Below are 26,830 nucleotides of genomic sequence, written 5' to 3' on the forward strand. Positions count from 1 at the left end.
AGTAAACTGTGCATTTACAGAGCATTACAACTGGGCAGTGAAACGTCAGCATCATCTGCCTAACGCTCTCTCTAGCCGTAATGCCGAGACCATACTTACTCACGTATAACACAGTTCTTTTCACAATTATTCATTCATTCTTAAATCCAGAGCATGTAATATACAAACCACACATTTAAATGGGGGAATGAAGTTGTTTCTTCTGCATACAGTAAAATGCATTGTAACATACAAAAACTAACAAACCAGGTGTGTGAACTATTTCTAACTATGAACTTTGCATTTTCTGTTGCTCTCAAAGAAAAGCTGCCAACAATCATCTCATCATATGACTTATTTAAAAAGGAGTGTGTCCATGCCATTTTCATTACAAAATACCACCAGCAACAACAAATGCAAACAAAGCCCACCTAATCTTCAAACATCTCATACCACATCATCTTATTTTTTTACTTTCCACATTTTATTTATTTCAAAGTGTGTAAATCATGAATATCAGATTCTTTAATCTTCCATTCCAAAAATGGGGGGGGGGGGGGTCACCCACGAGTAAATACAGTAAAATCTCAAAGAACACAAGGTTGGTCCCTTAAATTCTTCAGGGTGCCTTATTCTTCTCTTTGTAATTTACCGTGAAAATGTGTTGGTTAACTATGCTGTTTTTGTGGAATAGCGTTGACAGGTCTTAAAAGAAGCTTTACTCCCTGCATTAAAATGCTTATGAGCTAGAAATACAACTTGAGTACACAAAGTACTGTTGTTTCCCTAGCAACTGCAGTAATGGAGCAAAACATTTCCATTGTATTACTACTAAGCACTAACTATAAAAGGAGGCTTTAGTTCCAGGTCAACAAAAATATGAATGAAGCAAATATGAAAGACAGTAGGTCCTCAAAAAAAGTTAATAGATCATAACACTTTTGATAACGCTCAAATGAATCTGAAAGTACCTGCAATGCCTTTAAAGAAGCAATGCAAAATTTGTCAGGCAAATATTATCACCGAACTATTCTGAACTTTCCAAAGAGCATCTTGAAGCTGACAAAGATATTGGACGTAAGATGTGTCTTAAAATATGTTTCTCGCATTTCTAGTTAGGCCCTTTCCTTGCAATCTAGGGAAGGTGAGCAACAAACAGGGATAGCAATTCCACCACGAAATCACCATGATGGAGACATCTTTGTGTTTGTTAATGATGAACTACAGGTTTCAAGCAAAAACGGTCTTCATCAGATTCATTCAAACTGTATTCAAGATCCTTCACATCCTCGATGCAAATAACAGTTATGTGCACCATGTATTTAATTTTGTTCATGGAGTACCAGTCAAAACATGTACTTCATTAACAAACACTCGTAAAAAGTGTGTGGAAAAATTACAGTGATAATAAAGTTGAGAACACATTATATCCCAAATTACAGCACAAAATGACACATAAAAGTGTGACATGGTACACAATGTACAAGCAAAGTATTAGAAAACCTTCAAAATGCAAGCCAGGGACAGGTTCAAACAAAATTTGAATTTAAAAGACACGTCACTGCATAACAGCATCAAATTGTCAGTCATTTACTGATGATTTTAGCCAGAAATAAAAGTGACAGCATACTAGCATGAATATGGTTGGAATATTACAATTGAGTAAACACATGGAAGTAGAAGTATTTCTTACTTGATATATGCCCATACTCCAAAGCTCAGCAATGCCACACCCATCAGAAGATTGCCAAAAAATACATTCCAGTAATGCCAAAGATCTCTGATAAAACGCAAAATATCACAGTTGTTTTAAGGAATAAAACAGACTTCTTACAGCCTTGAATATGCTTTTACTTTCATTGTTCTCTTTGTAGTGTTCATACAGACGTTCCAGCTCCTAAAATTTAATGGGAAACATTATTAAAAGATAAACTCAGTGCCCTCATTACAGCATTCTTCACAATGACATATTCCTAATTAACATATATTTTATCAATCCCCAACCAGACCCCAAAATACAGTACGTAAGTCTTCCTTCTTAGGTGGGACCGTCACCACGGTATGGTGCGTCATCAGGTTCCAGATGGAGGAACAGCCTCCAGTACAGGATAACTGTGCATATATTGAATAAGCAGTCCCAGACAAGGGGTTCCTCCAGCTTGGGGGTTGGACACAGAACTAACAACCCTCCACCATAAAAATGTTTTATGTTAGGAGAGTAACAACAAAGCCTCCGAATGATTTACAATCCAGGACATGTTTAAAGGACCTGAGGAGTCTTCCTTTTAAAACATTATTTTGTTGTAGATTTCATTACAGTGAAACCTCATCAAATGAAAATTTATAAAACATTGAATGTACTCATTTTAACAGTCACTTATAATATCTGAAAATGGCTGAAATAAATATTCTTTACTTCTAACCATGTATATCACAACAGAGTACTATTTTTTAAAAGAAATATTATGAGTGGGGCAATATTTTTTAAAGTAGTTATCACAAATGAAATGAAAATGAAAAATAATTCCAGTTACCAATATCTCTAGCATTATCTGAACTGAGAAGTTAAATATTTTCTCATACATGCATTCATATATTCTAATCGCAACCAACCACTTGTTAAGAGCAAAAGCCCAACCAACAATTCCTGTACGCCTGTAAGTCTGATCTACATTTTCCCATAATTAGCTACATGCGCATGTGTGGATGACTATTTATTTCTCTCTAAAGCACAAAGTACTACAAACTGACCTCTTCTAACTTCTTCTTATACGGTTCAGCTAAAATCATTCCTCCTATTTTGGGTTTATTTTGAAACTCAATTAAAGCTGCATTTTTACATTTCCGATGTTCAGCTTTAAGTTTGGCACGGCTGAGATGTGGCTTGGCACCACCACATACCCCCTCCATCAACATTGTGTAAGTTTCCGTGGCTTCTGCTACTGCTGTCAGATTGTGAACTTCAGCTGTAGCCTGCAACAGTCATGACAGTTACAATCTGCTCTGTTCCAGATCATATGTTATCCATTACAAGACTTAATATGAAAACTCCACTCCTTTTAATCAGATCTCATCACAGTTTCTTTAAAGTGAATGTGACAGTATTCTGAAATTTAATTATAACTTCACATGTCACGTAGAATATAGAAATATGTACTTCCATTCTAGTTCAAGGCTCTTCGATGCCTTATTGTTACAAAGTGCAATTTAATAGCTTTTGTACAACTATCTTAAGGTTTCATTTTGCTGATTTATTAGTGGGGTTAGATGAGTTCCTTGGTACTAATCAACAGCGAAAAACTGTAAGTACTCAGCAAAACATGCCCTTAACAAAATCCACATGAAGTGCCTTGGGATTAAACCTGGACCTGCACAGTAAGAAGTCACCCAGGATCCGGCACCTAAACACTTGAATTTCATGCAAAGGCCATTACTATATATTTTCTTTACAGTTTTGGAGAACATTACAAAAATATAAAAAAAATTTATAAATAAAGGAATACTTTTGCAAGGCCACGCCATACATCAGCAAAATTACCCAAGAAGACAACATAATACTGTATTCCTTAGTATTAACCAAAAAATAAATAAAAGTAGCAGCAAACTAATTTCTTCCAAACCTCCTATACAATATCAAATTATATTCACACCAAACAATTAATAAATAATTTGGAAAGAATGGTACTAAAATTAAATCCAACAGCAATGGAGAACCAATTACTCAAGATAATATAAAAGATATATCCATTTATGCTGGTTCTATGGGGTTCCAACAAACTTTCATAACAAATAAAAAATAACATGCCTTTATTATGTGTTTAGTGCCATATGCATACGTACACAGTAAACATTAAATTTCAAACAGCCTAAACAACAAATAAATATGAAATAGAAGCATAGTACAAAAGTGACACTTACAACCAAAATGGATTTGGGTTCAGGTAGCTCATCCCCCTTGTAAATTTCAAGATATGATTTGAAATATTGCAGCAACTCCTTCGCCGTCACTCTCTGACCTCCAATTTCTTTTACAACTAAGTTTTTGGGGGCCAGCATCATTGGAACCAACTTTTGAAGCTGTTTCTTGAAGTCTGTCCCAATGTCTGAAACAACAGGGGACAGGCATGCAATAAGACCAGAATTCAAACTAGTTTACAATCATCTCATCAAAATGATACTTGTGAGGAAGTTAGGAGGAGACTAAATTCCGGAAATGCTTGCTACTTCTCAGTCCAAAATATTTTGTCTTCCCGTCTGATTTCTAAGAACCTGAAAATTAAAGTATACAAAACAATAATCTTGCCTGTTGTTTTGTATGGGTGCGAAACATGGTCTGTCACTCAGAGGGAGGAACACAGATTGCAGGTGTTTGAGAATCGGGTGTTGAGGAGGATATTTGGGCCTAAGAGGGAAGATGATGGGGCGTGGAGAAAACTGCACAATGGCGAGCTTAAAAATCTGTACTGCTCCCCCAGTATTGTGAGGGTGATTAAGTCGAGAAGAGTGAGATGGGCGGGACATGTAGCGCGCATGGATGGGACAAGAGGTGTGCACCGGGTACTGGTTGGGAAACCTGAAGGGAAGAGACCGCTGGGGAGACCTAGACGTAGATGGGAGGATAATCTCAGGTGGGATCTATGGGAGATAGGAGTTGAAGGAGACTGGATTTTGTTGGCCCAGGACAGGGTCCGGTGGAGGGCTTTGGTTAATTCGGTGATGAACCTTCGGGTTCGGTAAGCCATCTAGTTAGTTAGTTAGTTTACAATCATCTCATCGACCCATTTTCCTCCCTAACATTTAGTTGCCCTTCAACTCTACTGTTGAGACAATGTTGTAAGTAGCATGAAGATGTCAATAACAGCGCTTACATGGCCATGAATGTAATACTGATATTAGATCTACATTTGTCTGTCATTAAAAATGATGAAAGTTTCTTCCCATATTCTTTGGAAGCAATACGTTAAAATTACCAATATACAATGACAACCATATAATACTAAACACAATTATTTTTGATCTTCATATGCAAACAACTGAACTGTACTGATGCAAACTTTCTGGGTTTTTTAACCTTTCTCCATTACAAAGATTAAATGTCATTAAACAACATACTGCCTAATGCCTGTATCTACAACATTCAATTATCAGCATCCCTTTTTAGATAGGTTGAAAAAAAAACAGAAAAGGACCTGTAGCTTCTAAATATAAATGCTCTCCAAAGACAGGGTGAAAATTCATCTTTGATTTAGTTTCCTTCTAGGATAAAATGAAACCCCATTTTTAAAAATTCAAATAATAATCATGTCATCCAACAAAATATTCTGTCAGACATCATTTATTTTGAAGAATGTCCGTTGTATGAGGCATATTTGATACACCTGGCATTTCCACCTTCACAGAATTTGATGTCAATTTAATAATAGAAACCTTTTATTGTTTTAATTTTTCAGTATTTTGATAACAGACAACCGAAGCCCAGAAACCAAAATATTGTGTATACTACATATACTGCAGACAATGGATAATGTCCGACACAAAAGCAGTGTAATGAATCAATCACTAGGACAAACCTTTGAGTTTTGTCTGTGTGTGTGTAAAATGAAGTACACAAGAGAAATACGAATACCAAAGGAAAGCAATCTATCAGTGCTTTACTTTTTAAAATTAATATGTCACTCCATGCACAAAGGAAGCGAGCTCTGGGAAACTGAGCTACTAAATGAATTACAGAAGCCAATGAATAGTAAATTTATATTATTTTCAATGACGTAGTAGAAGTGAATGATATGAGAAATAGAAGAGCCTTTAAAAATATGGCAACTTAGACATCCAACATGGATTATACAAAAACAGAATTGACGTGCATGATGTGACAAGGGTGGGTTTGACTCTACAGCAAATGAATCTGGTTGAGCGAGCCTCAGACCACAGTCCAGGGGAAACAACAGCTAGGGCTTCTGTCCTTCCCCTATTACCAGAAGACAGAAGAAGATCCAGCTTCTGAAACGTTATTTTATTGAAATATAAATGATGGACAAAGTCCAAAATAATATGATTGCTGATTATACTGCCTCTCATATTTTCCCATGTAATCCATTCTCCCAGTGAGCATACAGGATTGCAATCTAAATAATCAACAAACTCAAAGTCTTAACGTTCATTTTGCACATCAAGTGTTCAGTGCAGGCCCAAATAAAATACACCACAGTGAAACCTCTATCCATCGTTTCCCAAACTATCGTTTTCTCGGATGCATCGTCCGTTTTGTTCGGTTCCTGATACATCATATATAAAATAATGTTACATTGTCCCGCTTCTATCGTTCCTCGAACTATCATTTTATCGCTTATCACAGCTTAATACACAAGCTTCTGCTGTACAGCAGCTTTAGAAATGACCAATGTTATGGTAATTTTGCATAATATGAAGAAATAAATGCTGACACGTACTTATATTACATGTCCCCTATAAACACAAAAGCTATCCACACTCATATAAATCAGCAATTACATGAATCTCAATCGTTTGTGCTGTTATGTTGGTACTTTCACATTTTATTAATTCCAAACTTACACACTGTTCTAATTTCTACATGCCACATTACTACAGCAAAAAAGGAAATTTTAGCCTGACACAATTTCATACAAGAACAACGCTATGTGGTATTCCCCACGTTCATAAAATTTTGACTTCGTCAGAGGTGAGAAGGCATGGACAGAAATCCACATGGGATCTAGATGGTCTAAAACCTGAGACCTCACTAACTTTTCGATCATCACATCCCCTTCAATACATTAATGAACCTCATGTTTGAAATAATTAGGACTGTAATCACAGAAACAAGGTAAAATAATGAAAATATATTTTCTGTTATAACTATACTGAATTCATCTTTTCACAAAACTTTCTATTTCTTAAAACTCCTCATCCCCATTCCTTGGCTGCACTGATGACTAACATTCATATTTTAAGTCAGGTAATAAACTCAAACTTCACCTAATCTTGCTCCCTGCATCTGTTCATACGATTATTTCACAGCTTTCTATGTTCTTATTAAGTCCAGTTTCTTCAGTATATTATACTATACTATTATAATATCACTAAGATGAATACTGAAATGTAAACATTTCTGAAGAAAGATGCCATACACAAGCAATCTTTTAAATAGAATCAGCCTGACTGGTCAAAGCATACCTGATAATTTTCCATCAAATTCTGGATTTGTTGTCACTGTGGTTCCTGGATGAGGCATCAAGAAACAGCACATGTCCAAAAAACATGATTTCAAGTGCTTCCTTAATAAATTAGGAGCACTCGTTGGGTCACCTGATTCCTGAAATTGGTACAATAAGTCCCATGAGTATTAATGATCGGATTCATGTTCCAATTGACATGATGTGTACAAACACTTGTGCACTCTTCTGTTGTAAAATATTTTATCCAACACTAAAAGACAAATGGAGTGCACGTGCCCAGTTTATTTAACAACATACGTATTTTACTCTCCAGTACATACGTTTGGTTTCTTTAATCACAATTAGGATGTTTAAGGTTTTCTACAGATTGTTATAGCCACTGCAGATGAACAAGTATTTAATATGGAACATTTTCACCAGCTGTTTATTGTCTGATGGTAACACTTTTTTGTCCTGTAACCCATTTCATTCGTGCAGTACATCTGGCTGTATCAGAAATGTCCTTATAATCCACAAAGTGTATACAAACAAAAAGATGTTACAAATTAATAACAAAATCAACAAATTTTGCAGTGTTCAGAGTGCTCAGAGGCCGGCCACATTCGCCCATCTTAGATGAGTAAGGTACAAAAAGCACCAAGTGGGGTACACTTGTATGAAACATGGAACTGAAAACACTGGCCAAAAGAGAATGAATATCCTAAATATATGAGAAATAAAGAAAGTGGTTGGATGTCAGGGCCCTACTTTAAATGTAATCAGCAAAAATATCCTAATGGGTCACAGTTAACTGCACACAATATTAGCAGGGTTAGGCACTTTAGCATTTACATTCTGTGTGATGTCATTATACTATACCTCGAACATTCTATTCAAAATTATTTCTCCTCCCTCATCTCCATAGTCTGCTTCATATGGGTAACTCCAATCCCTCACGAGGAACTGAAGTTTTTGGAATGGTTTCTCGTTAGAATCTTCTACCATCTTCTTACCATAATCAGCGAAAAGCTGAAAAAGAAGCCCCACTTATAGCAAGTGTTGATTACGCTCCAAGGAAATACAATGTAACCAAGACGTGTTCTGTTCATTTCTACAAGGCCCCACAGTTAATTCTAGTGATTAATATTTTCAAATTTGTTAACAATATAACATATATCAGGTCATTTTCCTGCATTATGAAAAAACTGCAACTAATCTGAGTATGATGAAGGCAGAGCCAGTTTCCAAAAAAATGTATTTCAAAAGAACTTACGACAATAGACAATGTCCACTAAATGATATCTATGATATGATCTTCAGTGAGAAGCTGCCCTTTAGGCATTACAACTTCTTGCACGTCATTGGCCAGATGTAGGAGGGAGTGGTTTTAGAGTCAGTAATGCAAACCATAAGGATGAAAACCCCATAAAAGCATTACCATGACAATGGTTATAACAATTTATGCACAACACACATCATCATAAACATTATCTTATTATTATACAAGATTAGTATCAAAAGGAAATGTGTTGATTCATTCCATAAAAGCTGAAGAGTCATTCCCAAATGTCAGTGTTATACATTAAGCAATGATGATAAGAATGATCATTCCAGCAAATTTGCTTACCTCAAGGTACTGCAAATGATTCTCTTGTATGTTGTTCATGAGATTGTAAATCTGGACGGAACTTAACAATGTGCTCAATGCGAACACTATGGTACATTCCTGCATTGAACTTTCCTTGCTGAAGGCTCCTTGAGTGTCCATAAGAATAACAGCAACCTGATGGAAATAAAAAAAAATGAAGTTAGCTCATTCTTCAACTATACTTTAACTTCCAGGCCAGTTCTTTTAATGCATAAATTCTTTAAGTGTTACTGTTTATGCAACAATTTACAGAAATGTTATCACGCCTTATAAATTCTAATGAATACTGATTAGAAATACAAACTTCTGAACAAAAATAAATTTTGTACATATCTAGTGTAATGCTTGAAAATAAAATTGACAAATTTTAATAATGAAAGTTGTGAAGCAAATTTAATTTCAATTCATCTGGAACCAACAACCTTTAATTTTCTTAATGCTCAAATTAAATATTACTTCCCTCCCCCCAAAAGTCACTATACAAACATATTATTGCATAACATAAAATACAAACCTCACAAAGACCTACGACTACAATTCAAATGAATCTTCAATATGCCATCTATACAAATAAAAGGAATTCATAAATATGCAATATGACATCTGTAATGTGAACAGCTGTATAACAAAAATCAAGGCCAATGAGATACATAAAATCACACAGAATACATTTCCACAATTATTGGTCAAATTTCTATAATGTATTTATTAAACAGACACAGGTGTGTCAGCCTTGTGTTTAGGAGGTACAGGGTCAGGGGTCCAGCACAATACAATTTGTTTCCTATTGATGCCAAGCATTACATCTCAACCTGCCAAAACATTATAATTATTACTGGGCTGCAAAGTTTTCAAATTTAAATAAAATTGTGTGCATAGACTAAGGGAAGATTGGTACATTATTAAAATACCACTTCTAGCAGTGTCTCCATTTTATATGATTTATATTTTTATGTTGATTTCTTTGATTTAACAATGCTTCATCTATTGTTAAGATTCCTGCAACAAAGAGTTTACAATGGACAAGCAATGTAGCTCAGGTTGGGCAGGGAAAACAAGAAATATGGTCAGAATTTTTAGGTGAAACATCTTGAAAGATGGCTACTTGAGAAACAGACATAAATGGCAGATTCTTATTAAAACAGATCTTAAAATAACGAGGATGTAAGGACAGAAATGAGGCTGGCCATGACTGAAACCAATGGCAGGATTGGTAACCTATACTGAACAATTAGATAAGATCAGAGAATTACAATTTTTGTAAAGTTATGGAACACTGGGATCTGGACAAACAGGTGTAATGAAGGATAACTTCAGGGACCACAGTTCACGTCCAACATAGAAAAAACAGTGGATGATATATCAGCCTATAGTCCAATTTGTTTACTCTATTGAAGAGAAAATGGTTAAGAAACAATGTAGAAGACAAGCCAGTGCATTTGCCACGCGGTCAGAGGCATGGTCCTCGTGCGCCTGGTCACTGCGACTGTGGGTTCAAGTCCCACTCAAAGCATGGAAGATTGTCCAAGTCTTTTTGTGTTTGTATAGGTAGAAGCCTTGCAGATAGGCCTGATCAATCATGCAAGGAGTTCTACCAATGTCTAACAACAGATCAATCATAAACCTCCAAGAGAAGTAAAAACGCAGACCCTGCAAATGCGAGACAAATGCGAATGAAAACAAAAAAATGTAGAACACATTTGTTTATTCATAGAAATTCGGATGAAAACCAATTATGTCAAATGAAGATAACAAAGATACTATGGCAGATGGTAAATAAAGAGAAAGCAGTTTTCCTGCACATGAATAGGTTTTTCATTTTTATAACATAAAATTTCTATAACAGGACTTTCTGTGATGATTGGTAATGCCATTCCCCACCTTCTGTTCACATGTCTGTTCCCTACTTGCAACATACAGAAAAAATACTTGCTTAAACATAACATGTGTATAAATATTTTCTGTTGGCCAGTAATGAGCAAGAGTGCAGTAGACAATTTGTAATACTGAAAGGAGATGACAACACTACTATCTTTCCGAAAGAAAGGAAAGGAAAATGCAAAAGAAAGTGACCGCCCAGCATGCGAATGGAACAACGAACCTTTTATCTGATATTCATGGGAAAGTGTTAATATAGAGATAAAGCTTTCTGGTTTTTATTACTAAAACAGGTATATTCATGTCATAACTAAATCATTCACTTTCCCCATAACTCTATTCAACTGTTAATATTTCTTGATCCTATGAGCATGAAACTAATTTCCAAATATCCACACCTAAAAAAAAACATGGGACTCCATACCTGTGCAAAACCTCTCTTATCGCAGCTACACTACATACGAGGTGCGATCAGAAAGTTTAAAGACTGTGTCAATAGAGGGCGAACCGGATGTAGTACGAGCTTCTGCCGCTAAGGGGTTGGGCCTACATTCATAGTGAATCAGTGTGCCAGCCGGCATCAGCGAATTAGCATTTGTTTCTTAGTTACGGGCGTTTTGGTAGTGCATTACACCGACCCTCCTTCGATTGCGGATTTTCATGAACAAAGAGTGTGCATCAAATTTTGCCAAAGACTCGCCAAAACGGCTACGGAAACCTATGAAATGCTAAAGCAAGCATTTGGGGAGTCCGCAATGGGTCGGGCACAAACTTTTGTGTGGCATTCACGTTTTAAAAATGGCCGAACTTCTGTCGATGATGACGAGCGTTCTGGACGACCATCTTCGAGCACAACGCCCGAATATGTTACGAAGATTCGGCAGGCCATTCACGAAGATCGACGTCGTACCATCAACGACTTGTGCGACATTGTTGGGATAGGCTATGGGACCTGTCAGCTGATTCTAAAGGAAGAACTCCACATGCGACGCATCGCAGCCAAGTTTGTGCCAAGGCTCCTGTCTGAGGACCAGAAGCAGAATCGACTTCTCGTTTGTCAGGAGCTCAAAGATCTTGCAAGAACCGACCCCAACTTCCTTTCTAAGGTTTCCTCTTCCCAAAGATGAAAATTCAGCTAAAGGGAAGGAGATTTGAGATGATAGAAGAGATTCAGGCAGAATCGCAGATGGTGCTTGACAGGCTGTCAAAGAATGATTTCCAGGGATGCTTCCAGGCTTGGCAGCGGCGCTGGGAACGTTGTGTTCACTCCCAGGGGAACTACTTCGAGGGTGATGGATGAATTTAATACCTGAGATAAGTGTACGGGTTTTTATAGGTGCAATCTTCAAACTTTATGATCACACCTCGTATATTGGTTCTGTATTATTCCTGTACCTATTAAAATAATTAAATTACAGACATACGGTCATGTACAGATCAATCTCTAATTAGAAACTTTTTGCCAGGAATAAATTTTCCAATGTCATTGCCAGAAGATAACTCTTAATCATACTGAGGCCTCAAACCTGTTTGCAAACATTTGGCAACATGTCAGGGGAAACCAAGCCAGGAAGGCTACCTCAACTGCCAAAGAACAACAACAGACAAATTGGCACAGTGCAGTGATGCATAAGTATGACTCAGGCAAGATGCACACATCAGAGCAATCTTAAAGGGTATTTATTGACAGTTAAACTGGCATATTTACATACTATGCCCACCCTATCTTTATTCTACGCACAGATCACTACATATCAGGAGTTGGAACTGCCCAACTTCAGGTGAGGTGTAACTACTCAGACAGATATGCTAGAAGAGGGCTAATTCCAATCACTTAACTAACATCTCTCATTCAGACATGAGTCGATATCTCTCACCCAAAGACGAGAGCACATCCACGGTAACTGCACTGATGATGGAGGCAGCAAGCACTTTGAAACACAAGTAAACTACCAGACTACGTGGCATAAAACGCTGAAGACAGCCATTTTCATACTTTCCCACGATTTGTCTGAAAGGACTGAGACAGTTCATGAAAACCTACCTCAGTCGGGATAGTTGGTGAACAGGCCAAGAGATCAAACCTCATGGCCAGATGTTACACTGTTACTTCATATTTGAGAAGTCCCAGGACTTGGCCCAGAGACCAGCTACACTGCCTGAGGTTCTTTTCTTTTGAGACAGTACCTTTCCACATCCATTCCTCATTAACCACCTTATAACCCAAGCTATGTAATCTAAGCTAATGACATCATTAAACAATAAATATAATAAAGACAGTCCAAGATTCAAAACCCTGGAATCCTGAAAATGACACAGGAATGCTAACCATCTGAGATCATCGCTAATTGGTATCATAATATTCCCAGTACAGGCAAGCATTAATATAGCAAAACCAACATTAACACTATATGAATTACATTTTCTTCAACTGAAACCAGTCATGAACAAATAAGAACATTGGGGATTTTAACACAAGTAACTGATAAAATGACAAAAACAATTAATTGTCTGGATACAAACACTTTTCTGTAAGCATAATAAACACTTTAAAGCCCACTGGTAAATATATGTACCAACTGCCTTAACAATCCATAACTCTGTAATTTATGGGGTTCAAATGATTCTTGGGGTAAACTTATTATTTCCATAAACAGCATTAACAAAATGATCTTTGTAATGGTGAAGTGTTGTGTTTTGCTTCAGGTACAGATAGAATCTTTAAATATTATTTATATGAGCTTCACCTTCAAAGGGTTAACTTACCTGTTCTCGATTTGGTAAATCAACAACAAAAACTTCGGACCAAATGAGAATACCAGTGGTGTGTCTTTCAGAACCAACTTCCCAAGAGAATCCTTGAAGAGGTTCATCTTCGTTGCCCATCCAATCTTGCCTTCCCTGTTCAGAACAAATATAGTCATCAATTCCTCCAAAAAAAAAAGTTGTCATCAATATGAGAATCATGTAAAAATTCCATGACTAAATTACATGTTCCATCCTCTAAATCTACTGCAGGAAGTTTTGACATTTCCGTTTCCACACATTTTTCATCAGTCTACAAGCTCCCACCAAAAACAGTTTCAGGGTCACTTTCATGCAAAGAAATTCATGTCTTCATGAAAAGCAGGATTTCAGGTTCTCACGGCTGTGAGTACAATGTCTTCTGGGTCACGGCACCATGTAGACTCGTGAAAGCATTTGCCAGACTACACAGAACTACAGCCCAGCCATCTTCATGTGAAGTGTTTGTTACTGTTGCCTGATTTAAAACAAAACTGGAATGTGATGATAAATTCTAGTAAAACTCCAAAATACAATATTTCATGAAATTCCACTTAGTATCCTCAAGTTGTTACATCCAAACAGATGAACAGACAGGCATCCAAAGCACATAGGTGAATTTTGCAAATTTCAATTTTGAGCACACTTCCCCAACCCCCCAAAAAAGAAAGAAAGAATGCTAAAAATTTTTAGTTACACTAATGAGATATCAGATGCATGCAACATGCCAGGTCCATTATTTCATCATAAATGTTACAGTAAATTAAACAAATCAGTCCTGCAATTTATTGCTCACTCTTCATAGTTATCTGTCTCCATGTCTCCACGGGTCCTTTTACTGTCAAGTACTTATATAGTGTTTAACGTCATTCACAATCAAGTCTTATTATCCACTACATCATATGTACTCACTAAAGTCATTAAAAACAGTAACTTCTATACTAATTACAATACAGGATGTTTGCTATTGTGCCAGCACGACCTTTATTCTGTTCTCACAAATTATGTGACAAAGATAATAGTAACATTTAATGAACAGTTGTAAATAAGTATTGTACCTACAAATGTGTATCATTTAAAATACACAGACACACACACATATTATAAGTACAGCTTTCCGTAAAAATAAAAAAGTGTGATAAAAGTAACAGATTATTTTAAAAATTAACATTATAATAATTTACTTTACATATTTTACTGTGTGAAAGAAAATGGAGGAAATCTGTACCTTTAACTTGATATGACAAACCAACCTTTGCCTCCAAATATCGGAGAAGAAAGTTGAGGAGGAATGACTTTCCCCTCCCGAAGGCACCAGCTACTGAGACAACCACTACATTTTTGTCTTTGATATGGTCCTGTAGAAGAATGTTTTCCAACACTTTTTCATCCAGTTCAAAAGAACCGTTTCTATTAACAACTATCTGTACTGGCCGTCCACCCATCCTGTCGACCTTATTACTGTCTCCACCTGTGTAAAAAGCCAAAACATTTTTCAGATTAACAAATAAATAATTAGAGGTCTCTCTTTTACAACTGTCTATTTATTACTACTTGAACAATGGGTCACTGCTTTATTTAATCATAAACACTTTTGCTGTACAAACGTGATTATTACATTGCTAAATCAATGGAACAAAATTCAGTTCTACTTCTTATACACTTCACTTTATTTACCACACACATCGCATTCAAAGGCTGAAGTAGCCTTTCCACTTCACAATCTTTGGAAACATTTCAAGTTCAACAATCAACAATGGTTTCCTAGCCATTTGCCAGGATTATTTTCTACCAACCATACGATGTTTAATAAAACTTTCTTTATCAGCATTTCAAGTTATCTTACCCTCAGCAAGCAAACACATAGTTCTCATCCCAAATTTCACATTTATGCCCAATGATAGTACAGAAACAAAATGGCAGATAATATCAAATCTTAATTAGCACGACAGTCGTACCCCACATTCAGGTCTCTGGTGGAGGTGCCCTACTTTTACTACTTTTGAAATCCTCCTGTCCTCCAAGATATGAAAGCTAATTTAATTCTTGAAAGTTCAAAATATACAGCAATAGGTAAGGTCCAGATGACTCACTGTAATTCATGATTAGTACACTAACACAAACACTCTGGAGGTGGTTGAAGCCAAGTCAACTGCATCAAAATTAGTGCAGATGTAGTTTCCTTTCACAAATCTCACTCACTGGTATTACACAATGTTTGAAATTCTTTTAGCATTTTCTTTTACAATGAAAGTTCAATATTATGAGTAGCATAACTACCTTTAGCACTTACGTGTGCAAAAAATAATCAGAATCTGCAAATCTGTATTCTACATGAATGCTCACTGCAACAGGCATACTGAACAGATATTTAACACTAGATAAACAACGGCAATCACAGTTTGCAGATCACTGTTAAGATCATCCTGACTATGAATGGTAAACAGCAGCCAAATCTTAAAACCTTGCATACTGTCCAGTGTAAACAGTTGTTTGTATGCATGATTTTATACATCAACCAAATGTCTGATTATATTTATTATATAAAACTCAGGATGCACATCATTAAACAAATGTGAAGAGTGACTAATGAATATGAAAATGTGTTAATACTACTGTTTTCCCAGCATTTGCCTGCATGGACTGAAAAAAAGATACTAAAACCTATCAGGAAAGTGTCTAAGCCAATATCTGAACTCAGGGCAGCCTAAAAACGATCGTATTTAATCCATAATTCTTTCTCAAACAATATTTCATAACCCACATCAAGGAGATCCTGAATTTTGAAATGGGTGCAATGTAAAAAGCCACTGACTATTCATTTGTTAAGGACTGATTTAAACAAGAATCAGCAGTGCATTTGGAAGTGGGCATACATAACATGCACAAGTTTCACAGAGAAAGTAAAGACGTAATAGCATGCACTACCTATAACGCACCACCAGAATTAAAAATGTTTCACGATACACATACCCCTTCGCCTCTCTACAACTGCAGTGGGCTAAAAGATGACCTACTCAACCCACTACTATTACTGATATAACAATCAAACCCAATGACAATACTACCCATTTATGCAACAGCATACTCAACCCATCACTAGTCGTAAGATTAGAAAACCCATACGACAAAGCAGTCAAAAGAGATGGTATTTTCAAAACGTAGAAGAAATTAGACAGAGACCGAACTTTTCGACAAGTGACACGAACACATGAAAACAGTTACTTATAAAAATAATACCTCACAAAGGAGGAGACTAAACACAACACATATGTACAGATACTGACATATATTGTAGATAAATGATCCTGAAATGCGTACGCTGAAAGACACTTATACTTAATAAACCACGTGCAAATAAATATTATTCTAGGAATAGAATAGAATAGAATAGGACAGAACAGAAAGAATATTACTGAATCGATTGTGATTTATGTTGACATCATTGAAAGATGTGTTTAAAATGGCTTTGTTATTTTGATGTGGATGAGTCGCTGCAAAATTCTTAATATATATAATAATATATATATATATATAATATAATAATTCTTATATAAGATAAGTACTTGGGTTATTCTGAGAGGATTTTAACAGCACAAAAGTATCTCCTCTACCACGCAATACTTTTACAAGCTATTCATAACTGTTCTTTACGATTGTTCACGTCTATATATATTAATGCAACAATGCCGATGAAAACTATGATTTAATTTTGTAAACTTGATCCTTACTCTTCGTCAGGTTATGAGCCTTTTACATCAGTTTATTAACATTTTTATTTCACACTCATAACAATTATTTATTTTAATCCGTCTTATCACAATATTTTAAAATTTCTTATAATTAAGATAATAAAATATCATTGATGTTCCATATCGATTGATCGATTTACATTTCGGAACATTTGCACAACATGTTTCAGTTTTTATAAAACATTCATCAGGTGTAAAATATATTTAAGAACTTAAAACTTAATTATGATTTTTGTAGTATTTTGGTGATGTTTCATTGCGTTTGGTTTTCATTTTTTGGGCGAAGGTGTTGTTTTTCTTAAATTTTATTAGATGTACATATCGGTCTGTAAGTAAAAGATTGAAAGAAACACTAAAGAATTTGAAAGAATTTATAAAAGAATTTAGAGAATAAAATGCAAAATATATAAATTATAGTTAGAAAGTATCAATAAAATAGAAATAGAAATAAAAATAAATATAAAACATACCAAAGATGTAGGAGTGATTGTTCCAATATGTCCAGAAGTACTAGTGTCTTCGAATAGGTGTGGGTCAATACTGACTGTGGTTGCTTGTGGAAGGAGTAAGTGAAAGGTGGTTGCCGGGGTTGGGGTTAATGGTCTGTAGCGTATTGAAGATGGGGTTATTAAGGTGTATGTTATTGTCATTTAGACAAATGTTTTGTTTAAATGTTTGTTGTATGTAATATTTTTCTATTGTCCCTATGTTTTTTGTTTTGTACTATTTTTAATATGTCCATTGTTTCATTTATTGTATTATATGCATGTCCTGTATTTAAAATATGTTTTGCGTATGCAGAACTGTCTTTATTGTGTTTTATGGCTGCAATGTGTTCTTTGTATCTATGTGTGAAAGTGCGGCCAGTTTGACCTATATATGTTAATGGACAATCTTTACATTTTAATTTGTATATACCCGGTAAGTTATATTGATTGTTTATGTTTATTGGTGGTTTTTGTTTAAGGAGATTTTTTATTGTGTTTTTTGTTTTGAAAGCAATTTTTATTTTGTTTTCTTTAAATAGTTTAGTTATGAATTTGGTTTCTTTACCTATGTATGTAAAAGTGGCCCATTTATCTTGTATGTTTTCATTTCCGTTAGGTTTTTTTGTTTTATTAGGTTTTTTATTTATTTTGTGATTATTATATCTGTTTTCACTAAGAATTTGTTGAATGATGTTTAATTCTATTTGTTTGTTTATTGTAGATATTGGATATAGATTTTTTCTGTTTAGTAAGTAATAGATGGACATTTGTTTATGTTCAAAGGGGTGGCAAGATGAGGCATGAATTATGGTGCTAGTGGTAGTGGGTTTTCTATAAATTTTGAATTCAAAGCTTTTTGTTTTTCTTATTATAGTTAAATCTAAGTAGTTTATTGTATTGTTTTGTTCAAGTTCTATTGTAAATTGAATGTTTTGATTTATGTTGTTAAATTCGTTAAGTACTTGTTGAATATTTGTCTTTTTCATATTATAAATTATTAGTATATCATCTACGTATCTGCTTTAGTATTGGATATGGTTTTTATTTAAAATGTTTATTATGTTATTATGTTCTAGATATTGGAGGAATATTTCAGATAGTATACTTGACGTGGGGGCACCCATAGGTAGTCCAGTATTTTGTTGCCAGTATTTGTCATTAAATTGAAAATAATTTTGATTAATAATAAGATTTGTTATTATTTTAATTTCGTTTATTATTTGTGTATCGAGGTTTTGTTTATTTAGTATATTATGGATGATATCTTGTAAAATATCTGTGGGGATATTTGTGTACATGTTTGTAATATCGAATGAACACATATGTAAATTTCTATTGATGTTGAGTTCATTAAGTTCGTTAATTAAATTTATAGAATTTTTTATGTTGAATGTATTTGGTAAATTGCAGTATTCTTTTAAGAGAGTGGCCGTTTTTGATGAAATTTTATATGCAGGAGCTGATGTCCAGTTTATTAATGGTCTGATAGAATAGGGATTTTTGTGTAATTTAAGGAGTCCTGTAATTGTGGGTGAAGTCGCGCTGTAATTATAATATTGGGTTTTTGGGGGATTAAAAATGTTTTTTACATTTTTGGGTTATTTTTTGGATGTATTTTTGATATTTTGGTGTAGGGTTCTGTGTTAAATTTGTAAATGAATTTTTGTTGATGAATTGCGATATGTATTGTTGGTATTGTTCCGTAGAAAGTATAATAATAGTTTTTCCTTTGTCTGCTTGTGTGACTGTTAGTTCGTTTTGTTGTAATTTTTGTTTTATACTTTTTATTGTTTTCCATTCGTTCATGTGTATTTTGTTATATTGTGTATTAAGTTTATTTTGTTTTATTAAGTGTTCGATGTTGTTTGTTATTAAGTGGCGTAGGTGATCTTGTTTATGTATGGGTATTAGGTTAACAGCGGTTTCGGCTTCTAATGCCAAATTTTCGATCCATGTTTTTTGTTTGTGGTGGAGATTGTATTTTAATCCTTTGCTGAGTAATGTGTATTCGTGTTGTGTGAATTGGGTGTTTGTAAGATTTTTAATGCGGCAAGAGAAAGGATACGGTAGTACTTCTGGTTGATAGTTATTATCATTATTATTATTTATTTGTATTTTGGCTTTAAGTTTTTGAAGTTTATTGTTTTGTTTTTGGTATAATTTGGTAAATTCAGTTTGTAATTTATATATTATTTTGCTTTCTATGATATCCCAAAATTCTTTCCATATGTTAGTAACTTCTAGGTGTTTTTGGTATGCTAGTATATTCAATTGGTGTTTCTTTTTATATAGTTGTTTAATTTCTGATTTTATGTATAATGTTTCAGCTTTGTATTTTATTAAAGGTATATTTGGGTTATTTCCTTGGATTTTAATTTTTGCATAATTTGGTGTTATTTTATTTTTTAACCACCAATAAACATAAACAATCAATATAACTTACCGGGTATATACAAATTAAAATGTAAAGATTGTCCATTAACATATATAGGTCAAACTGGCCGCACTTTCACACATAGATACAAAGAACACATTGCAGCCATAAAACACAATAAAGACAGTTCTGCATACGCAAAACATATTTTAAATACAGGACATGCATATAATACAATAAATGAAACAATGGACATATTAAAAATAGTACAAAACAAAAAACATAGGGACACAATTGAAAAATATTACATACAACAAACATTTAAACAAAACATTTGTCTAAATGACAATAACATACACCTTAATAACCCCATCTTCAATACTCTACAGACCATTAACCCCAACCCCGGCAACCACCTTTCACTTACTCCTTCCACAAGCAACCACAGTCAGTATTGACCCACACCTATTCGAAGACACTAGTACTTCTGGACATATTGGAACAATCACTCCTACATCTTTGGTATGTTTTATATTTATTTTTATTTCTATTTCTATTTTATTGATACTTTCTAACTATAATTTATATATTTTGCATTTTATTCTCTAAATTCTTTTATAAATTCTTTCAAATTCTTTAGTGTTTCTTTCAATCTTTTACTTACAGACCGATATGTACATCTAATAAAATTTAAGAAAAACAACACCTTCGCCCAAAAAATGAAAACCAAACGCAATGAAACATCACCAAAATACTACAAAAATCATAATTGAGTTTTAAGTTTTTAAATATATTTTACACCTGATGAATGTTTTATAAAAACTGAAACATGTTGTGTAAATGTTCCGAAATGTAAATCGATCAATCGATATGGAACATCAATGATATTTTATTATCTTAATTATAAGAAATTTTAAAATATTGTGATAAGACGGATTAAAATAAATAATTGTTATAATATTCACAATATGACGCAATTACAATATCTTCACATTCATTCCTAAAGGATTTTAGCACATGTTCAGACCGGAAGTGGACATCCGCTTCTAAGCGGTGGAAGTAAGGCCGGCGCACACTACATCGAAGCGAACCGAACAGAACCAAACCAGCAAAAATATTTCCGGGTCTTATTTTTTGAAATGTGTCGCAACGGAAAACTCAATTCAGATCTGGGAGGTATTGTTGGATACCCAACCTGAATCACATGCTCCCCAAGTTAAAAAGTTGTCAGTGGAACCACGGTTCCGGAGAATTTGACGTAAATACGTCTATACGGAGAGGAAGTTTATATATTGGCTTTATTCTAAATATTTCCTTTATACATGCTTTACAATTGAGTAAAGTTTGATTACGACATTGCTTATTCAACTTGAATTAGTTACGCTTAAGATGGGTCTGTGGTAGCTGAATGTAATGTAAAGTAATGTAATGTAAGGTTTTTATTTAGTGTTCTGTCTGACGACAGGTCCCTATGAACAGGATCCTTCCATCCTTTTCTCGGACTCGGACCTGTTCATATACGTTCTTGGCAGATGATCCAGAAGTGGTTTGCCATTGCCTTCTTCTGTGTGTGAATGGAGTAATTGTTGGGATGCCACGGAGAAACCGGGGAAGCCCCCGGATGAAAACTCCGTGTTGCTTAGACCACGGCTTTGCCCAACACAAGTTATAAATTCGGGCACCGCCGGGAATCGAACCCGAGACCCCAGGATTACAAGGCCAGCGTTCTAACCGCTAGACCACCGTGGCTGTTTAATGTAAGGTAAGGTAATGTAATGTAAGGTAAGGTAATGTAATGTAAGGTAAGGTAATGTAATGTAACGTTTCCTAGGTAACAACAATGCCGAGTAATGTAATGTAACGTTTCCTAGGTAACTACAATGCTGAGTAAACAGATGACGTTTCCTAGGTAACAATAATGCCAAGTAAACAATTGACGTTTCCTGGGTAACAACAATGCCGAGTAAACACGACGTTTCCTAGGTAACCAGGTTACACTTTTTCGTTTCCCCTTTTTGCCGAATGACCCTTCCTTATAGACGTATTTACGTCAAAAAAAGCATTCTCCATTTTACAAACACCAACATCACATCCACCCCCGGACGGCTGCTGCTGTGCGGTGTCAACCAGCCGAACCTTGGAAGTTAAGCAGTGGACGATTACAGAATGGAGTGCATTTCAGTTTATTCAGACAATTATATAGCACACAGATTATCAATAAAAATAAAACTAATTCATTGAAGTTAGCTCAAAAGCTCTAACATACATACATACATACATACATACATCTTTATTACATTCCATGGATCCATAAGTTAGTCAGATGACAATAGGATGTAGAATAAGTCATAATAATACAATACATGTTATACAAATACAAGTCATATAAATGTCACAAAAATACAAGCAAAGGATTCACATGAAGTAGAGATAAGTTACAAATAAATCCACCCATTATATACAATAGATAAATTACGACTTACTTGTAAACATTAGAAATTCATTGACAGAGTAAAAGGAGTGTGTAATTAAGTATCTTTTCAATGCTGGTTTAAATTGTGCCTTTTTATTTACAAGACTTGTGAGATTTGATGGTAGACTGTTGAAAATTTTGATCCCTGCATAATATGCACTTTTCTGAAAACATGAGAGGTTGGCAATTGGTCTATGAAGCTGATTTTTATTCCTTGTGTTGACAGGGTGTATAGCAGAATTAGTTTGAAAGAGTTCTTGGTTATTTACAATAAAGTTCATTAATAAGAATATGTATTCACATGGAAGAGGTAAGATTTCTAATCTCTTAAATAGACTTCTACATGAATTCCTAGGTTTTATACCAGTCAATAATCTAACAATTTTCTTTTGTAAAGTGAATATCTTTTTGATGTTTGATGAATTTCCCCAAAAAATTATTCCATATTTCATTAAAGAGTGAAAATAGGCAAAATATACTGATCTGAGTGTGTCAGTGTTGCTGACATGCAACAGAGATCTAACTGCGTAACATGCGCCACTTAACTTAGGTATCAGTTTATCAATATGATTAGTCCAATTTAGGTGATTATCAATTTGCAAACCCAAGAATTTTGTGTTTATTGATTCTTGTATATACTTCCCATCATAACCAATACTTAAAGCACATTGTGGAGACTTATTTGTTATAAATTTTATTATATTCGTTTTATCTAGATTTAGGGCCAGCTTGTTAGCAGTAAACCATTTACTATGTTTGATGTTGAACAGAAATCATCAAAATTTTTATTTGAAATTATGACACTTGTGTCATCAGCAAATATTATGGGTTCTGTTAAAGTATTTATTGTTTTTATTGTTGGAGGAAGGTCATTTACATATATTATAAAAAGCAAGGGCCCTAAAATTGACCCTTGGGGAACTCCATGTTTTATTGTTCCCCAGTTTGAGAAAAAAATTTGTTTGTTTTTAGGTGCTTTTACTTCGACCTTTTGCTTTCTATCTGTTAAATAGGATCTGAACCATTGCGCTGCTATTCCTTGAATGCCATAAAAATGCAATTTATCCAACAAAATTTCATGATTTACACAGTCAAAAGCTTTTGCTAAATCACAGAAAATTCCTCCAACATGCATTTTTTGGTTAATAGATTTAAGCACATTGTCTGTTAGCTTGAAGGCTGCATCTTCAGTGGATACACCTTTCCTGAAGCCAAATTATTCCTGGACTAATATGTTGTTAGCATGCATATGATGACTTAATCTATTGTACATAATCTTCTCAAGCACTTTAGAAAAGGTAGTTAAAAGTGAAATTGGTCTGTAATTTGTCATATTGGTTTTGTCCCCTTTCTTGTACAGTGGTCGTACTACTGATATTTTAAGGCGGTCCAGGAAAATGCCTGTGTATAATGAGTGATTACAAATGTGGGTTAATGGACGACTAATTAAAGCTGAACTAGCTTTCAAAATTTTACTTGTTATTTCATCATAACCTGATGAGTTTTTTGATTTGAGGGAATTTATTACACTTTTCACCTCAGTTTCGGTGGTTGGAATGATATTAAGGCCAGAAAATTTTACAGGAAATGCAGCTTTTAAAATGGAAACGGCATCTTCTGTCCCTGTTTGATTTAAATTTAAGCTTTCAGTAATTGTTAGAAAAAACTTATTGAAGGCATTAGCCACTGTTCCAGGATCATTTACTTTTTCATTGTTTATTAGGAGAGATGGCATCTGTTCTGATAAATATATTTTTCCTGTCTCCCTTTTTATTATGTTCCATGTTGTTTTTATTTTATTGTCTGATTTTGCTATAAGTCTACTGTAATGCTGCTTTTTAGCCTCTTTTATAACATTATTCAGAATTTTACAATACTTAACATAAAATGCTCTTACATTTGAGTCTTTACTGTTCCTACTGTAGATAAACAGATTCCTTTTATTCTTGCAAGATACTTTTATTCCTTGCGTAATCCAGTCATTCTTTATTTTGCTTATAGTTTCATATGTAATAGGGAAACTAGCTTCAAAAATATTTATAAAAGTACACAAAAATGAGTTAAACTTTTTGTTGGTATCATTGACTTCATACGCAGATTCCCATGTTTCATTCTTCAGAAGAAGCTGAAACTGCATGATGGTTTCATTATTTACTTTTCTTTTCTTCTGCTTCAAAGGTATTAAGTTGGTATCTGCAGCAATATTATTAATCATAAGGTACTGGGCATCATGGTCTGATAGTCCATTTATTATGGGAGAAGTAGAAGTTGAGCTAAGTCTTATACTATCCACAAAAATGTTATCAATTGCTGTTCTTGAGTCATTTTGAATTCTTGTTGCAAATTTTACAGTATGTATTAAATTATATGTTGCTAGTAGTGAGTTTAAATGTTTTATCCGGCAGTTTTCATTTAGATAGTCTACATTCATGTCGCCACAGATTAAAAATTCAGTTTTTGGATTATACAGATACTTCAGAGTAGCATCTAGTCCCCTTAGAAATTGTTGAAAATTACCTGATGGAGCTCTGTACAGGCTTAATATAACTAAGTTAGCTGTTTTTGTCTCTAGCTGAATTGCACAAATTTCTAAATCCTGTTCTTTACAGTGTTGTGAAATATCAATTTTGTTGAAACATTGGTCTTTCTTAACAAAAATACATACTCCTCCCCTCTGCAGGTTTTGTCTACAGAAACTGGAACCTAATGAATAACCATCTAATGTGAGGTGCAGCAAATCCTGTTCAACCATGTGATGTTCGCTTAGGCACAATATATGGGGATTTATGCTGTCTAATTCCAAAGAATGTTTCAACTCATCCCTTTTATTTTTTAGTCCTCTGATGTTCTGATGAAAGATATTTAATGAATTTATTGGGTTAACATTTTTACTGCGAACTTTATGACCAAGGAAATTGCAATCAATATATGTCAAGCACCTCTGTGCTTTTGACTTTAAACTAAAAAAGGCGAGGCTCTGACATGGGTAATAACAGGAATGTTGCTAACACTTGACACATGGCCACCACATATTCTTCCAGCAATCAGATGCGTTAGCCTCCTTTTGCCCAAGGAATTTAAGTGTAGGCCATGTGTTGTGTAGTCACCTCTCACAAGAGAAGCCGTGTCAATGACACCAATGTGAGACGTGTCACGCCCCATCAGGGCCCGATCAAGCCGAAGATTCACTCTCCTAACCCTCTCATTCATCCACGGCTTGTTGTGCCTGCTGAAGAGGTTGACAAGTCCCACATTTGTGTTGGTTGTCCTCTTTGCAATGAAGTTGACATCCTTTTCTATTGAGTATTTTTGATTCCTATCCAGGCTATTACCTGGCCCTCCCACTATAAGAATATGATCTTGCTTGGTAAGGCCTTTACCAAGCTTCCCCAGGTCTTCAATGACATTTGCAAGAGGAGCATTTGGCTTAAAAATACTAACTATATCAAACTTATTGCCCAGATTTTCTTTAAGCATGGGTCCAATATCCCTCCCATGACTGCTTCCAAGTATTATGATTTTCCTTTTCCTTTCAAACTTTCTTGAAAATGATTTTGATTTTACTACCCTGCCCTCATGCTTCAATGAAACTGGGCGTTGCTCACCAACATCCAGTGTGTCTGTTTCCAGAACACTGAATCTGTTGCTCAGTTTAACCTGAGAGGCATCATTAGCAGAGAACCTGCGGCACCTAGATTTTGAGTTTTTTGGTTTAAACCAAGTCTCTAACTTACCCTGCTCCCTACTACTACTGCTGACATTTCCAGCTTTTAGTCTACTAATCTCTTCCCTAGCTGCTTTTAACTCCTGCTTGAGGTGCCTGATTATCCCCTCCTGGTGCTTTGCAAGCTTCTAGTGTTTACATGACATACAATTCTGTCTGATAAATTTGGACTGGAGCTTGCACAGTTTATGTGGAAGTAGCAGCCACAGTTGTTACAAATTAAACCATTCGTTACCAACCTACGACAGGCTCCACACTTTCCTGAAAGACTAACACTCATCATTATAATATGTATATTAACAATACTTTAACTACTTTTCTATAGCCTTATTTAGTTTAATGTCAAACCACAAATAGAATTATGTCACTTAATGCCACTCACAGCACACAATACCCCAAATAACCAAAAGTAACCCCAATTCACTTGAACTTCACTCACGTATTTCCACAAAGCAAATGGAAAGGAGATGAATTCACTAAATTATTTAACTTAAAAATTATCACTTAATCAACAAACAGATCTATTTAGTTTAAGGCACAACTCACAATACACAC

At 34.8% G+C, this 26,830-nt stretch overlaps 1 protein-coding gene across 1 annotated transcript; it reads right to left on the reverse strand.

Annotated features, from left to right (window-relative positions):
* Nucleotides 1–1,668: 1,668 nt before the first annotated feature.
* On the reverse strand, nucleotides 1,669–26,588 carry LOC110834115 (atlastin). The gene is given in 11 exon segments (XM_087348771.1): nucleotides 1,669–1,727; nucleotides 1,730–1,804; nucleotides 1,807–1,876; nucleotides 2,731–2,952; nucleotides 3,898–4,082; nucleotides 7,174–7,312; nucleotides 8,034–8,183; nucleotides 8,782–8,937; nucleotides 13,447–13,581; nucleotides 14,718–14,935; nucleotides 26,286–26,588. Coding segments are annotated over 10 exon segments (1,383 nt in total). The 5' UTR covers nucleotides 14,910–14,935; nucleotides 26,286–26,588.
* Nucleotides 26,589–26,830: the final 242 nt, after the last annotated feature.

The sequence above is a fragment of the Zootermopsis nevadensis genome, unplaced genomic scaffold (assembly GCF_977971745.1).
Source record: "Zootermopsis nevadensis isolate Lab colony 2312 unplaced genomic scaffold, Znev_1.0 Znev_ptg000013l, whole genome shotgun sequence".
NCBI lineage: Eukaryota > Metazoa > Arthropoda > Insecta > Blattodea > Termopsidae > Zootermopsis > Zootermopsis nevadensis.